This window comes from Petaurus breviceps, unplaced genomic scaffold (assembly GCF_028583685.1).
Source record: "Petaurus breviceps papuanus isolate PSGF00001 unplaced genomic scaffold, PetGlider_PUasm1.0 209, whole genome shotgun sequence".
Classification (NCBI taxonomy): Eukaryota; Metazoa; Chordata; class Mammalia; order Diprotodontia; family Petauridae; genus Petaurus; species Petaurus breviceps.
The window spans coordinates 1064540-1081564 of record NW_027185854.1 but is presented as its reverse complement, the minus strand read 5'-3'; the positions used below and the strand labels follow the sequence as shown (position 1 = coordinate 1081564).

The following is a 17025-nucleotide window of genomic DNA, read 5'->3' as shown; positions in this document are numbered from 1 at the left end:
TAAAAGACTGACTATATTTCCCTCCCTCCTATCTCATCTCCCACTTGTTCTATTCTCTACTTTGATCCCATCCTTTTTCAAAAGTGGGTGCTTCCAACTTCCCTCCCCCCCAGCCTGCCTGCCCTCCCTTCCATCATCCCCACTCTCCTCCCTTCCCCCCCCTACTCTCCTGGAAGGTGAGATACCCTATTTATTCCTTCCCTGAGCTAAATTCAATGGGAATAAGGTTGACCCATTCCCTTTTGCCTTCCTATTCTTCCCCTCCATTGTAACCGTTTTCCCTTGCCTCTTCTGTATGAGACAGTTTACCCCATTCTGTCTCTCCCCATCTCCTCTCATTATATTCCTCTCTCACCTCTTAATTTCACCTTTTAAGTATCATCCCTTCCTGTTAAATTGGTCCTGTGCCCTCTATCTATGTATATCTGTAAACATATATACACACATTCACATATGTATTCATATGCCCATATACCCTCATATATATATATATTTCTATTCCCTTCAACTACTGAGAAAACTTTCATCAGTTACCATTATTGTTTTTCCATGTAGGAATGTTAATAGTTCAACTTTGATAAGTTCCTCATGATTTCTTTTCCCTGTTTACTTTCTCATGCATCTCTTCTTCTTGTATCTGAATGTCACATTTTCTGTTCAGCTCTGGTTTTTTCAGCAAGAATGCTTGAAAGTCCTCTATTCCACTGAATGACTATATTTTCCCCTGAAACATGATACTCAGTTTTGATGGGTAGGTGACTCTTGGTTTTAATCCCAGCTCCTTTGACCTCCGGAATATCATATTCCAAGCGCTTCAATCCCTCAGTGTAGAAGCTGCCAGATCCTGGGTTATCCTGATTGTGTTTCCACAATATTCAAACTGTTTCTTCCTGGCTGCTTGTAATGTTCTCTCCTTAATCTGGGAATTCCGTAACCTGGCTATAATATTCCTAGGAGTTTTCTTTTTGGGATCTTTTTCAGGAGGTGATCAGTGGATTCTTTCAACCTCTATTCTGCCCTCTGGGTCTAAAACATCAGGGCAGTTTTCTTTGAGAACTTCCTGGAGGATGATTTCTAGGTTCTTACTTTGATCATGGCTTTCAGGTAGTCCAATAATTTTTAAATTCTCTCTCCTGGATCTATTTTCCAGGTCAGTGGTTTTTCCCATGAGATATTTCACATTGCCTTCTATTCTTTCATTTGTTTGGATCTGTTTAACAGCATCTTGATTTCTCATAAAGTCATTAGCTTCCATTTGCTCCAATTCTGAAGCAATGATTCTCCTCATTGAGCTTTTGAGATTCTTTTTCCATCTGGCAAATTCAGCTTTTTAAGGCATTCTTCTCCTCGTTGCCTTTTTTGAGCCTCTTTTGCCATCTGAGTCAGTCTGTTTTTTAAAGTGTTATTTTCCTCAGTCAGGCTGTTGACTCTCATTTCATAATTTTCTTGCATCGTTCTCATTTCTCTTCCCAATTTTTTCTCCACTTCTCTTATCTGCTTCTTAAGGTCCTCTATGGCCTGTAACCAGCTCGTATTTTCCTTTGAAGCTTTTAGTGCAGGAGTTCTGACTTCACTGTCTTCTTCCTGTTCCATGCTTTGCTCCTTTTTGTCCCCAAAATAGGAGTCTAATGTTGGAATCTTCTGTCTGCTTTGTTTCCTTTGCCTGGTCATGTCGCCCCTCAGTCACTTGACCCCTGGGCTTTTTGCCACAGTAGGACTCTGCCACCAGACAGGGGAGCTTTCGTCCCAAATGCTGGGGTTTTCTCAGTTGCCGGAGGTATTAGATGGGTGCTCTCTCTGAAGCCTCCACATGCTCTGGCAAGCTGGACATACACCCCAGGACCTCCACCCTAGACTGCAATCCAGATCCAAGCAGGTTAAAGCAAGAGCGATTATCCCTCAGACTGGTGCTTGGTCCCCCTACACTGCGCTGGCTAGCTGTGCCAGCATCTCAGCGGTTTCTTGCCCCGGGGCCAAAAGCCATGCACTCCCACTTATTGGTCCCAAAGTCCAGACTGCACTGACTTTGTCCTTCGCATTTAAGTGTTGATAATTCTGGAAATGGCCACAGCTGCTGCTTATCTAGGGTCCCTCCAGCCGGAGGTCAGTCAGGCCCGCCCTGGGGCTAAAGCCTTGGTGTGCGGCTGGGTTCGGCTCCCAGAGCACTGTGTTGGCCCATACCTGCCAGCCTGCTGGGCTGTCCTTGGCAGGAGGTTAGCTTCTCTGTGTTATTTTGTGGGTTCTGCAGCTCCAAAGTTTGTTCAGAGTCCCCTTTTTACATGGATTGGGGAGGGTGGAAGCTGGAACAGCGGGGAGGTCCCGTTTCTACTCTGCCATCTTGGCTCCGCCCCATTCCTAATTTTTAGGGAGCTTGCTTAAGCAGTTTTGTACCTCTTGTGCTGAGCTGTTAATTCCCTTTCCAATTCTTTCTTCTATATATGTCATTTCTTTTTATTTTATTTTATTTTATTCTGAACTTAAGAGAAAAAAAAAGCATTTCCATAATATAGGAGAATAGAAAAAAAAGATAATTGTACATGAAACTGCAAATCTATCATGTACAACTTGCTATTCCTTTTAAATATATAATAAAGTTATCATGTAACTTTAGTTTTTTCTTCTTTCCCCCTCCCCCTGTCCTAGAGATGGCTATCATTAGACACAAATATGTATGTATATATATACATATGTAAAACCATTCTATACATACTTCCATTTATCAGTTCTTTCTGGATGAAGATAGCATCTTCCCTCATATGTCCCTCTGTAATTAATTTGGGTATTTATAATAATCAAAATAATTTAGTCACTCAAAGTTGTTCTGAACCTGTATACAACATTCTCTTGGTTCTGTTCATTTTGTTTTTCTTTATTTTGTGCACATCCATCCATGTTTCTGTAAGATCACTGAACTCATCATTTCTTATAGCACAGTACTATTCCATCACAATCATATACCACAACTTGTTCAGCCATTCCCCACGTAATGGGCATCCCCATAATTTCCAGTTCTTTGCCACCACAAAGAGAGCTGCTATAGATATTTTAGAACATATAGGTTCTTTTCCTTTTTCCCTATCATCTTGGGAAACAAACCTGGTAGTGATATTGCTGGGTCGAAGAGTATAGGCAGTTTAATAACTCTTTGGGCATAATTCCAGGTTGCTCTTCAAAACAGTTGGATCAGTTCACAGTTCCACCAAGATGAATTAGTGTCCCAATTTTTCCACATACCCTCCAACATTTGTCACTTTCCCCCTTCAATCGTTTTAGCCAACCTGACAAGTGTAAAATGATATCTCAAGGTTGTTTTTACATTTGTCCAATCAAGAATGATCTAGAGCATTTTTTCATATTTCTATAATCTGTTTTGATATCTTCATTGGAAAACTGACTGTTCATAATCCTTTAACCATTTATCAATTGGTGAATGATTCCTACTCTTATAGATTTGATAAAGTTCTTTATATATTTGAAATGTGAAACCTTTATCTGAAAATCTGTATAAAATTTTTTTCCCCAATTTTCTGCTTTCCTTCTGATCTTGGCTACATTTGTTTTATTTGTACAAACCCTTTTTAATTTAATGAAGCTGAAATTATCCATTTACACCTCACTCTGTTCTCTATCTCTTGTTTCTTCATAAACTCAAGTGGACTACTGCTCTACTCAGCCACTACTGACAAGTTGGATAGCTCTGCAGATTCAGAGTGCTTCAACTGCAGACTCCACTTTGGTCTGGGTTCTTGCTGCTGTTGTTCTTTAGGCTTCAGCCTGGGCTAGAGGCTGGAATGGATACCCTACTCTGCTCCTAGGGCTGGAGCCACACAGCTTCTGCTTGCTTCTAAGCTTGTTCCTCTTTCGATGCGAAGGCTAGAGCCCATGACCACTCCTCACCCTGGAACACCCAGGTCCATGTCCTCTCCTCATTCCCCCCTGGATCTATGACTTGTAGCTGGGTAGTGAGAGACAGAACTGGCAGCTACCCCTTGTTCTTTCACCGGGCATAGGTTAGTTCATTCTATGATGGATCTGGGATCTCCTCTTGCCCTAGCACACACCTTCACCCTCAGCTGGAGTATTCTCTGCAGGATGCTCCTTCTCAAACCCCATCTCCGGGGTCTAAGAGGCCTTCCTGTTTGTCTCCCTGGGCTTATCTGGCCAGGGAAAATGACTTGTGATTTTTTCTTGGATTTCCTGGTTTTGATTTAGTCTGGCACATTTTATAGATCTATTTGGAGAACTGTGGCGGGGAGGGCAACTTACTGTACTTCTTGCTACTCTGCCATCTTGGCTCCACTTCCTCTCATTGGCCTCGTTAGTGCCCACGAGTCCAATTATTATCACTCTGTAGATGATTACCGTATCTATACATCCATCCCTAGTCACTCTCCTAATCTCTAGTCTCAAATCATAAACTGCATATTGGATATTTAAAACTGAATTTCCTACAGATATCTCAAACTTACTATGTCTTTCCCTCAAAATCTACCCCTCTTTTGAGCTTCCCTGTTTCTGTCAAGGGTACCACTATCCTTTCAGTCGCCCCCATTTAGAACTGTGGTGTCATCTTTGTCTCTCCACTCTCATTTGTCATCTAATCAACTGACAAACCTCACCATTTCTATTTCAGCACTACCTCATGGGCCATGTCACTCCTCCCCCATCTGGTAAACTACTATGATTCCCTCTTATCTCTAGGATCAAATACAAACTCCTGTTTGGCATTGAAAGCTCACTCCTTACCATCTGGCCACATCCCATCTTTCCAGTCTCTTCACCTATTACTACCTTCATGCACTCTCCGTTTCATTTATACCAACCTACTCGCTGTTTCTCACACAAGACACTTATCTCATGTCTCTCTGTCTTTGTGCTGGCTGTCTCCCATGCTTGGATCAACTACACCTGCCAGAATCCATGCTTTCCTTCAAGACTCAGTTCAAATACTTCCTTCTGCATGAAACCTTTCTAGTCCCTTAGCTGCTATATTATCTGTCCTCCCAAGGTGCTCTGGTATCTGCTCTTCTAAGCTTTGTATAAACATGCACACACATCCACACATAAGATGTACATTTTTGCATCCCCTGTTAGAATTTGCACATATATGCGACTATAAGTAATACATTCACAAGTGCATTAATTGGTCAACATGTCCATTAGATTGCTCATGACAACTATGCCTTGAGGGCAGTAACTGCTTTTTCTTTTGTCTTTATATCTTTAGCACCTAGCACTGTGCCTGGCACACAGGAGGTGCTTAATAAATGCTTGCTGATTTACTCACTGCGTAGAGGTGGCCTTGGGTCCTGCAAGGCAGTACCAACAGAGGAAGACAATCCCAGCTGGCAAGTTCTACCATGCTGGAAAGGCAGCTGTATGATCCTGGCAACAGACCACATCTACTTTCTAAAAATCAGTTTAGGACAGTATAGTACGATCCATCAGTACAAAGAGACTCATCGCTAATTGGGGGGCACTTGGCACTGAATTCTTTGACCATGCAAGCCATATTCTAAAGAATCATGTGTACTGATAAAATGCATCCTTCTTCCATATAACCAGAAATACATGTGTGGGCCTTACTACCCAATTTAAATAATTCCAGAATTATTTAAAAGTTTAAGAAAACAAATACCCCAAGACACAAGTTAAATAAAATGTTAAAAAAACTATAATTTCATAAATTTTAATTGTTAATTTCTTCTAAAAAGGATACGAATTTCTGTAACAGACTTCAAGGAACAAAAATCTTTTTCTGCTGTCCCTAAAATGGAAGAAAATCTCCATAGTGTTATATATGCAGAAGTGAATTTTTCTACATAATAGATTCACAGATCATGTAAATTCTTTCAAATGGTTAGCTTAATCACACTACCAAGCTGCAATGAAATAGAAAAATATTGAAAAATGTACCAGTATGGGGGCAACCTATTAGAATTACTAAATTTATCTGTAGTTATCTATACTATTAAACTTAACTTTCTCAAAACAATTACCAAATCATTTAAAATTACCTTGAATACCAGAAGACTCTGTAGTGTTTGTTAGATTTTGTGCTTTGAAAATGGCTTCTCCAATGTCAGAAGCAAAGAGAGCATCCTTTGTAGTAAAGAGGTTAACATCTGAATATGGCGGCTTCTGCTTACTAACACTATTCTTCCATAATTCCCCTTTGTTCATCTTAGTTTTGAGGTTTTCCATTGGAGCAACATGAAAATCCAAAGCAGGACCACCAAAACAATCTGCATTTCTATATGAACAGTTAGATGTTTTAAATAACCTAAAGAAAAACAAAATATATTTTCATCTACATGTACACACACATATACATATTTTGCCATTAGAAACTACATAAATCAAAAGCTGTTCAACCAAATAAGTTAATCTTCCTCCAAATATAACTGGGTATGTTTGCAATGTGTATCATGTCCCCTTGCCTTCACGAATACTCATCTGAGTTCACTTCAATTCACTAAAGTTATCTGCAAATGACAGCAGGGAAACCATTAGAAAAACTCATAGTATAGACTTTTTTTTTTTTAGTTAAGTAGTTTTATTTAGCTGAAAAAATTCAGGTAAATTACAAGGATGACCACTAGGTGAAGTTACTACTGTTGTCATTGAATTAAAAATGTTTATATCAACAACTACTTGCTATCTACTCTGGGGCCATCTCATAATTAATGCATCATTCCTTAGCCAACCAAATTAGGATTACACATTCGGAAAATGGAAAACAAAATAAACTAAGATTCTTTCAAAGACAATTATAATAATAGTAATATTAGATGTATATAATTTAAAATGGACATGGAGACTGTTAGGTGGTTCAGTGGATAGAGGGCTAGACGTGGGTTCAAATTTGATCTCAAACAGTTCCTGACTGAGTGACCCAGGGCAAGTCACTTAACCTTGGTCTGCCTCAGTTTCCTCATCTGTAAAATGGGGATAATCACAGTAACTGTCTCACAGGGTTGATATAAGGTTAAAATGAAATATCTGTAAAGTATTTTACAAACTTTAAGGCTCCATATAAGTGCTAGGTATTATTACTGTTATCATGTATACATTTTAAAGTTCACAAAGTGCTTTACAAGCAGTAGTTCGCTGGATCCTTTACTACAATCCTAGCATGTGGAAATCCCTGTTCGACAGATGAAGAAACACGGTCAGGAACACTACATGATTTGCCTCTGGTTACAAAGCTAAGAAGTATCACTCTCTCATTTTTGGTGTGAGAAATGCCTTTCCCAGGGCTCTGGTGGCCAGGAAATGATCCTCTTTGCTATCGGTCATTTTAAACCATCAGAGGACTATGTCAAGAAGACAATGAATTGGTAAATATGGCCATTAAGTTGATCATGACAACACTTACCTACTTTACAAATTCTGTAAAGAAAAAACATTAAGCAAATTATATATGTAGATATGTACATATGTATACACATGCAGATCTATGACAAATGCATGACTGGCTGGCTAAACTATCATCTGAAAAAAAGATCAATGAAGACAGAGCCCCTAAGAGTGATATTTTCCACAATGGAATTTCTTTGTGGTTAGAAAATCCAAAAGCTCACCATGGAGTCTTTGAAATTATCATAAATTCCTGTTTAAAACACTGGTGGTGGATAAGGATAATACTAATTCCATGGGTTTTCCATGTTTGCCAACATCAATATACTTCAAATATGTAAAAGCAAAGTAAGTGTTGGAACTGGACATTCTGTGGTTAAGACATGACAAAATTTTTGTTTTAGGCTTGATCAAGTAAAAAGATTCTCCAATCTTTTTAGCCACATTAAAACAACCACTGAAGAACTCTTTAGGCGAACTTAAGTTCTTCTAAAGCATTGCCAGTATCACGGAAGAGGTCTTGTGTAAAGTCCAAAAAAAGAAAGATTTCCTCACTGACAGTCAGGTTCTTTAAATGTTTCTATTTGTATATGATGTACTAATTGCATTGAGCCTCCACAGTAAATTCCACAGAAGTTCAAACTAGATGGCTGTCATCAATCACATCCCAAAACCAAAACAGTTAAAAATCACAGATTACTTAGACTGCAATATGCAACTAGATAGGCATCCTGTCAAATTAGTTCATCCATATTTTTAAACTGCTACAGGGTCTTTTGTTGAACAGATCAGTCTGAATTGCATTTGAAAAATAGCGATGCTATCGATGGCTTTCCTAAAGCAATCACTAATACAAAAACTAATCTTAACATCAACATCTTCTGGTAGTGCTTCAAGTGGGAATTTTGGAAGTTCTAAGGAAACAGTAATGACCAGAACAGCACAGCATGCTAAGATGAGGACAGCTTAGTTCCAATGGTTCTCAGGTCCCTAATGTACAAAAATGCCACAGAGGCCCCTAAAGATACAGCACTCTCCACCTCAAAAATTCAAGGGAGTCTAACTCTAAGAGGAAGACAGCAGAGAACTTAGGGGGAGATCAAGGAGGTTCAACCATCCCACCAAGAAGTATGGCAAGAAACAGACCTTGGCCCTGGAACAAAATCTCAGGTCAGGATCTGAAGTCAGAAAGAGGAGTAAATCTAAGGAAACGCTATTATCAAAAATTACTGCAGTTCTAGAGCTCTTTCCAAAGAAGAGGCAAGTAACTCCATAGCAATTGCAAGCAAAGACTCTGAGAAAAAAATGGATTTTTCCGTAAGAACTACATCAATCCCTAGCAGAAATGAAGCAAGATATTTTAAAAAATGAAATAAAAGCTCTTGAGGAAAGGACTGGAAGGAGAATAAGCAGTTAGTGAGAAAGTAGTCAGGAAGACCTGAGTTGAAATCTAGCCTTTGGCATTCACTAACTATGGGAGCCTTGGCAAGTCATTAAATTTCTGTCTTAGTTTCTTTCTTTATAAACTGTAGATATTAACAGCATCATATGTTTAGAGGTTAAAATTTTATGTATGTGTATATGTATGTACATTATATACATACATGTATATAAAGTTTTGCAAATCTTAAAACACTGCATAAATGCTAACTTTAAAAAAGTGAAAGGGACTACATGGTGATGCAATGCTAACATTTTAATAGGGGGAAGGGAGACATGTCCCATGTTCAAAATTTTAATGTCTTCAAAAGATATCAATGAAATTAAGAAAATTATAAGTCCTGGGGATAAACTGGCTCTACTCTGTAGGTTTTAAAAAGTGAAAAGAAGTGAGAGTAAAAAGACTACACTTGAGCGGGAAGGAGGAAAAGAGACTGGCACTTATTTCTCATAAACAGCGTATATGAAGAATATACAAAGAGGGAAGAAATGGTGGTTGGATCAGATGAACCTCATTCTTTTCTGAAACAAAGGAAGGTTGAAAACACAGAGTGTGGTTATAGAAATACATTAAAGCCAATAGAGAAACTAGCAGAAGGTAGCATGGTTAAGAGTGAAGATATTAACCAAGAGGGAATAGTTAAAGAAAAAACAAATTTTTTTCATTCTGAAGAGGAGATTAAAAGGAAAAAAATAAATAAAAGCAAATAACTAGGATCCAAAGATGGTATTTGTCAATTGGGGACATGCTGAACAAATTGTGATATGTGACGTAATGGAATATTATTATCATGTAAGAAAAGAAGAGATGATTTTGGAGAATTCTTAGTTTGAATTGTTACTGAGTGAAGTCAGAAGCACCAGGATAACAATTTATACAAAAACAACAATATTGTAAAGAAAAACAACTTTAAAAGACTTAAGAACTCTGATAAGCGCAATGATAGTCCATGTCTCCAGAGGACCTGTCATAAAGCATGTTACCCACCTCCTGAGGAAGGTGATAGATCCAAGGGGCAGAGATACTTTTTGTATATGAACATTATTTAGATTCTATTTGCTTGATTGTGCTTATTTGTTACAAATGCTGTTTTTTTCTTTCTTATTTTTCTTTTTAATTGGGAGGAGGCAGAAGTAATATTAGCAATAGTGACACCAAACAGGGAGCGAGAACCACTGAAACGTTTTTGAGAGGAAGGAAGGAAATTTAGAAGGAATGAGCAGCACAGCCTTGAAAGTAATATGTAAAATGTTCTTATACTTTTTTTAGGCAAGCAGCATGAAATGAGATTTGTAGTTTCATATACAATCCTGTTTGTATTCTGCTGTATAAATGGAGATGTTCTTTTTTCAGTGCTTGAGTTCAGAATTTTAAAATAACTTTTTAAAATGAGGTGATGATGATCCCAAAGGTCCCTTCTATTAGCTATTCCTTCTAGCTTTAAACCTTATTTTTCAGTGGTAGAAAGTCTATCACGCCAATGAAATCATAGATTTACCAAAATTAAAACAGCTAAACAAGGCTGACCCTTCTATTTCTGGAATCACAGGTCAATCGGTATTGCTTGAATGAGGCACTGACACTGTGGCAGGGCAAATATAAATCCTACTAAGGAAGCCCTTTTGAAAGGGAAATTGATAACTACATAGATACAGCATTTTTCTTCAGCAAAAGTAGTACAGTAGAAAGAGGAATGAATGAGGATTTAGGAGACCTCATTTTGGGTACTGATTGTACCACTAACATTCTGTATTAACTAGTGGAAATCACCTTGCAACTCTGGGTCTTAGAGGAGACATCTGAAAAACGAAAGGGATTCCATTCTCAAGAGTTTTATGCGTCCCTGTGTGGTGAACTTGGATTTCTTCATCCAATCACAATCACAATCCTGGAAAGTGGAAGTACTAAGTCTAACAAACTCAGCATGTATACACTCCACCCCTGCCAATTTTCATTTACCACATCAATTTTTTATTGCCAGTTAGGTTAATATTAAAAACTATTTTGATTGTTTTAGTTAATGATTTTGGTACTCTTTAGTTACAGTGAGGAAGAGAAACAATAAATTACTCTTTACCCAGGATATAATTTGACCTTCTAATGAATAATATACACAGTGATTCAAAATAATTCTTGACTAGATTCTATTATACCACCACAGTGCTGGAAAAATACATAAAAAAAACCTATGATTCTAACAGTATTAAATTTGATACTTGACTAAAGTAACACCTACCTTTTGTGGAATGTTGAAGGAATAGTGTCATTTGTATCCTCTTCTGAGGAGTAAAGGAATGTTCTATTCTCTGAAATAATACTTTCAGTTGGCTCTACAGACCCAGTGTGGTTTTGGTATTGATGTACAGAACCATAACTCAGCTTGGCAGGACCAGCTGGCAAATGGTCCTTAACTGTCATTCCTAAGTGTAACTTCATTTCCCTGCTTCTGTTGGAGGAAAAATCAAACTGGAATTCATGTCTTGATGGCATATAGATTGTAGCTTCATTAGGTGTCTTCGAATGTGAAGTAAACATTTCCTTATTCTTTGTTTGCTCTACAAAAAAAAGAAATGTTATTACTAATTTTACTGTATTTTCTCCAGAAAACCAACTTTTAAAAAAATTAGCTACATTTATGAGAAAAATTCTTAAATAGTTAAAGGATTATATAAGAGAAAGAAAAAAAGAAGTATCAGAAAAAATAAAAGGCCTATGTTTATGGTACTTATTATGATCATCATATTTTAATAAGAATGACATTAATAATAATACCACCTCTGTCATCCTTTCAGCCCAACTCTCAGTCAGCTTACAGAAGAGGAACTTACATCCCAACACTTTTAATCAATTACAAAAAGCAGGTATTTTATCTACCTGAGAAATTGCCCACAAAATATTAAATATAAAAAAATTACAGAATAGCTGCTTGTCACAGGCCAATTTCTACCTAAATTTCATCAAAAAATGGGAGAAGAATGGACAATAATAGCAAAATGAACAACAACAATAATTACTATAAATTAGAAAACAACAGGCATTAACATCAAGCATAGATGTGTCTCTTGAGGAAGTGGAAATAGAATAGAAATGAATAAAAATGAGAAAATCAACTGCACTAGAACAAGCACAAACAAAGGAAGTCTGTGCTAGCAGCACCAAAGTGTGAAGGACCTTCCTTGTGGGAATTCAATTTCAAGGTATAAGAAGGAAGGTAAGATAACAAAGAAGAAGGAAAACCTCAGCCTGCATTATTACCCTGACCCTCCAAAGGCAACTGAGAAACAACATCAACTAATCCAAATGCTCACCTTCCAATATACACAAAATTTTTGTGAAAATAACATACACATGTGCTGAGAATTCTTGAGGAAGGTATTATAACCAAACATATAAGCCTTTTCTTTTCTTTTGGAGGCAACTGGGAGGTTAAGTGACTTGCCCAGGGTCACACTGCTAATAAGTATCTGAGGCAGGATTTGAACTCAGGTCCTCTCAACTTCAGGCTGGGTGCTCTTTCCACCACACCACCTAACTGCCCCCATCTCGGTTTTTCAAGCTAGACTACATAATAGACCACATATTTATAATCACATGATTTAATGAAATGTGTAAGGAATGTCTGGGGCTGCTATGCGGCACAGTGTTTAAATAAAGCACTAGGCCTGGAGTCAGGAAGACCTGAGTTCAAATTTGGCCTCAGACAATTACTAAATGACCAACCCTGGGCAGATCACTTAATCCTGTTCACCTCAGATTACACATCTGTAAAGTAATCTGGAGAAGGAAATGACAAACCAATCTGGTATCTTCACCAAGAAAACCCTAACAGGGGCTACAAAGAGTCAGACATGATAGAGAAATGACTAAACAACAATAAAAAGAAATGTCCAGCTCTTATTGTCTGTTGTCTTTAAAAAAGAATTTTCTAGATAGGGCAAAACACTATACTAATGTAAAAATTAAACAAAATTCTCTACAAGATAAAATAGCAATATCCTTGTTCAACAATCATTATTATCAATCAAGACATAAAAAAATGGAGCTATATGCTGAAGGTGTTTGCCAATTTCATGGCAGAGAACAACACCAGGACATAGTCCCAATGAAAGAATGATTTTCTAGAGATGGGGACGGTCTCCAGATGTTCCTGTCTGTAGATGGCCTTTTATTGACTGTATCAAGCTCTGTCATATTGCAGAGTCTCCTAAATCAGATTCATAATCACCCTAAAGTTTGACTTAACTGTTTACTCAGTAAAAAACAAGCATATGAATATCTACTATCCAGGCTAAAACCTATAATTGGATGAACAACCTATAGAATTCATCCATCAATTTATGTGTGTGACTATATTTATAAATGTATGTGTGTATATACATATATATTTGTGTATATGTATAACAGATATTCATATATAGATGCATGCAAACCTTATTTATTGCACTTCATTTCATTGTGCTTCACAGATACTCTTATTTTTTAGAAACTTAAGGTCTGTTGCAGCCCTCTGTCAGGGAAGTCTATTGGTGCCATTTTTCCAACAGCACATGCTCATAGCATGTCTCTGTGTCACATTCTGGCAATTCATGCAATGTTTCAAACTTTTTCATTATTATTGTATCTGCTATGGTATTCTGTTATCAATGATCTTTGACATTATTGTTGTAATTATTTTGGGGTGCCACAAACCACATCTATATAAGATGGCAAACTTAATCAATAAATGCTGTGTATGTTCTAACTACTCCATCAACCAACCTTTGTGGTTTCTCTCCCTCTCCTGGGGCTTCCCTATTCCCTGAAATACAACAATATGAAAAATTAGGGCAATTAACAACCCTACAATGGCCTTGAAGTGTTTAAGTGAAAAGAAGAGTCAATCGATGTGTGATGTAACAAACTTCATTGCTGTCTTATTTTAAGAAATTGCCACAGCCATCCCAAGTTTTAGCAACCACTGTCCTGATCAATCAGCAGCCATCAACGTTGAGGCAAGACCCTCCAACAGCAAAAAGATTACTCAATGAAGGTTCAAATGATGGTTAACATTTTTTTTTTAGCAATGAAGTATTTTTTAATTAAGGTATGTAAATTTTTAAAAACACAATACTATTGTACCCTTAATAGACCCCAATATAGTGTAAACATGACTTTTATATGAAAAATCCTAAATAAAATACTAGCTAAAAGATTACAAAGATTAAACATGATGACCAAGCATGGATGGTTTAACATAAGGAAAACTATTAACATAATTGATTATATCAACAATAAAAGTTTTAAAAATCATATGATTATATCAATAGATGCAGAAAAGGCTTTGATAAAGTACAACATTCATTTCTATTAAAAACACTCGGAAGCACTGGTATAAATGGATTTTTCCTTAAATTGAAAAGCATTGACCTTAAACCATTAGTAAGCATTATTTGTAATGGGGATAACCTAGAAGCTTTCCTAGTAAAATCAGGATGCCCACCATCACCAAATGTTTTTTTAATATAGATATTATCCTTCTACCTATGATAGGTTATGATAGGTTCCTTGAAAGTCAATAAAAATCTAAATGATATAAATTATTTCTAGAGGCAAATCATATTTAGTGGTTTAATAGGAGATTATGTTCCTTATGAAGATCTGGTACCTAATGGCCAGGATTTAACAGAACAAACACAAACACCATCTCTAATATATATATATATATATATTACACACTTACACAATTAATACACTGACTCCAATAAGTTTCTAGATGGGACCCTGGGATTTGGGAATTTCAGTTGGATTGCCTAAAGAGTCATTCCACTTATCACAGATAAGATTAAGAAGGGAATTTCACCACTCTCCATGGCAGTGGGGGAGGAGGGGCATAAAGTTCGTAAAATTAATTTCTAGTAATTGTTTTTTAGTACAAATTTGAAATTTAGAACAGGAATTTTGGTAAATCTTTGTGGTATATTGCAATTCAATGAGAGTAAATTGATGTTAAGGTAAAAGGGTTTTGGGACTACACTGCATGCTTGGATGCTTTATCTAATCAAGTCCCCACTTTTTATCTTTATGGCAGAGTTTGGTAATCAATGAAAAGTTAGGCATAATGCAAGTCTTTCATAAAGGTTTAGTGATTATTCCCCTTAACAGGAGGATAAATTCAAACTGTTTTTAAAGAAAGGAAATACTTTTAGAAAAGATGTTTTACAGAAGAGATCTTGCTGTTTTAATCTGAATTTTTGGTTATTGCATGGCATAAGCAAAGTTAACATTTGTAATTGAATGTATAAGTAAAAGATTTAGATTCTTGAAGTATTCTCACTCTTCCAGACTGAGTATAACTAGGGAAGAATAAGCAAACTTGAAAGGACATAAATCCATCAGCTTGTGGGGTTTAGCCATTAACCTCTTTGCTTTGTTTAAGCACAACAGTTTTGAAGTTGGGGAAATGGTTCCCTCATTACAGTTTTGTCCCTGTTCTTGGTGGCAAGTTTCAATAATCAAAAGTTTTGAAAACACAACAACAAATCTATTAAACACTTGGTTCTAGAACATCTCAAGTTACTATAAGATAAAGCTATTAGGCTTAGGAGTTAGTATAGGAATTCCTGTATAAGTCAGGGTCCTTCAGTTCTTTGTAATAGTATAGGGACAAATAGATCAAGGGTTTGTGGGAATATTATTCTGGTATTTAGTTAGTATCACATTTGTATCAACTTTGTTATAATTAGTCAATGTTAAAAGGAGAATAATTTTTGGACTAGGTAAAAAAATTTTAATTGTTTGAATTGTGAGCTTAATGTAAATCCCTTAGTGAAATCCCATCCTCCTGGTGAGGAATTAATAATGGATTAATGCAAAATATAGGAAACTAGTTTTAATGTGTGATCATGACAACTGACCAAGACTCCAATTTTAATTCTGTAAGAATGATAAGGGTTCTGGAATGGTCATTTAAATTGGTTGCAAGGTTCCTTTTGTAGGTAAATGAATGAAAGAAGGTGGAAGAAAGAGAGGCTGGGATGCAGGACTGAAGATGGATGACCCTAAGCAACCAGAGGACTTCCTCAGATACAGAGAGCAGTGTGAAGAAAGGACAATTGTTTGTTATTGTTTTCTTTTGAATCTCTGTATCTGTGCTCATAAAGGGAATTGCCCCCTTTTATGCTGTCAATGCCATGAGGGTAATTAGAATTTTAAAAAGTGGAGAAACTTCAAAAGGTATAAAAGAACAGGGGAGATTTGTGAGGGATAATAATTTAGAATGAAGTTTCTCCATTCTGAGAAATCAAATTTAGAGTGGCTTCGGCATCCACTAGGCCTAAGTTTAGAAGTCACCTGACCTTACAGGAATCTGGGACTTAGAGCAATGAAGACCCTCCCCAGTGCCACCTCAGCACAAGACACGCCAAATAAGGACAGAAGTGCTTTCTCAAATGTACATTGGTGGTCTACTGTTTCCTTGTTCCGGTAGTTGAGGTAGATTGCTGCACTTAGATTGTACACCTAACTTCCAACAAATGGAAGAAAAGGGTCAGGAGGGGCGTGGGGGAGAACTCCACATTAGGGCTTTATAACTTCGCCATTTTTGTAATTGTAAATTTTGTAAATTGCTTCTCCTCCCTGACCATTTGTCAGGAGGGTGGCCCTTTTTGGAGATCGAGATCGTAAATAAACCATTCTTTTCTGCTTCCTACCTTGAGAAACCTCAGAGTATTATCTGGATAAGGATTTCTGTTGCACACAAATTGGACTAAGCTGATCTCTAAGTACATTTAACAATTATGTTTGATGACACTGGGAATCACTATAAATTTCTATGCACCAAGTGTAGTCATTTGAGATCAAATTGTTAGCCTTCTTGAAGGTTTGAGACTAGTATTAATTTCCTCAAAACTAGCTTGGTACAGTATGTTCATGTGTATGCTGCCTGCTATAAGCACAAATAATAAAAGGGCTCTAACTGCCAGAGGGTTATAAGTGAAAATCACTCTATCTGATAACTGTAAATTGAAGATTGTCTTCTCTGTAATGTATCAGAGACCTGTATGGAATAGTTATGTTCCTAAAAAAAAAAAATGCATTAAAGCAGATTTCTACAAATTAAGTTTCATTTTCCACTGAATTTCATTATCAAATTAAAGATTTACTTCACTTGAAAAAAAATTGTCCCCAACATAATGATAAAATCACACCTAAGAATGTAGCTAAGTTTTTCAAAAGCATATTGAAGA

The 17025-nt window shown here is 36.8% G+C and overlaps 1 protein-coding gene across 1 annotated transcript in view; it reads right to left on the bottom strand.

Moving 5' to 3' along the window:
• LOC138165483 (probable ATP-dependent DNA helicase HFM1) overlaps positions 1 to 17025 on the bottom strand; it is a 126503-nt gene that overhangs the window by 95605 nt on the left and 13873 nt on the right. Inside the window, exons 3-5 of the mRNA XM_069093853.1 lie at positions 11037 to 11355; positions 6018 to 6283; positions 5720 to 5767 (exon numbers count right to left, since the gene is read on the bottom strand). Of these exons, the coding sequence (XP_068949954.1) occupies positions 5720 to 5767; positions 6018 to 6283; positions 11037 to 11355 (633 nt within the window). The remainder of the gene's footprint in view (positions 1 to 5719; positions 5768 to 6017; positions 6284 to 11036; positions 11356 to 17025) is intronic.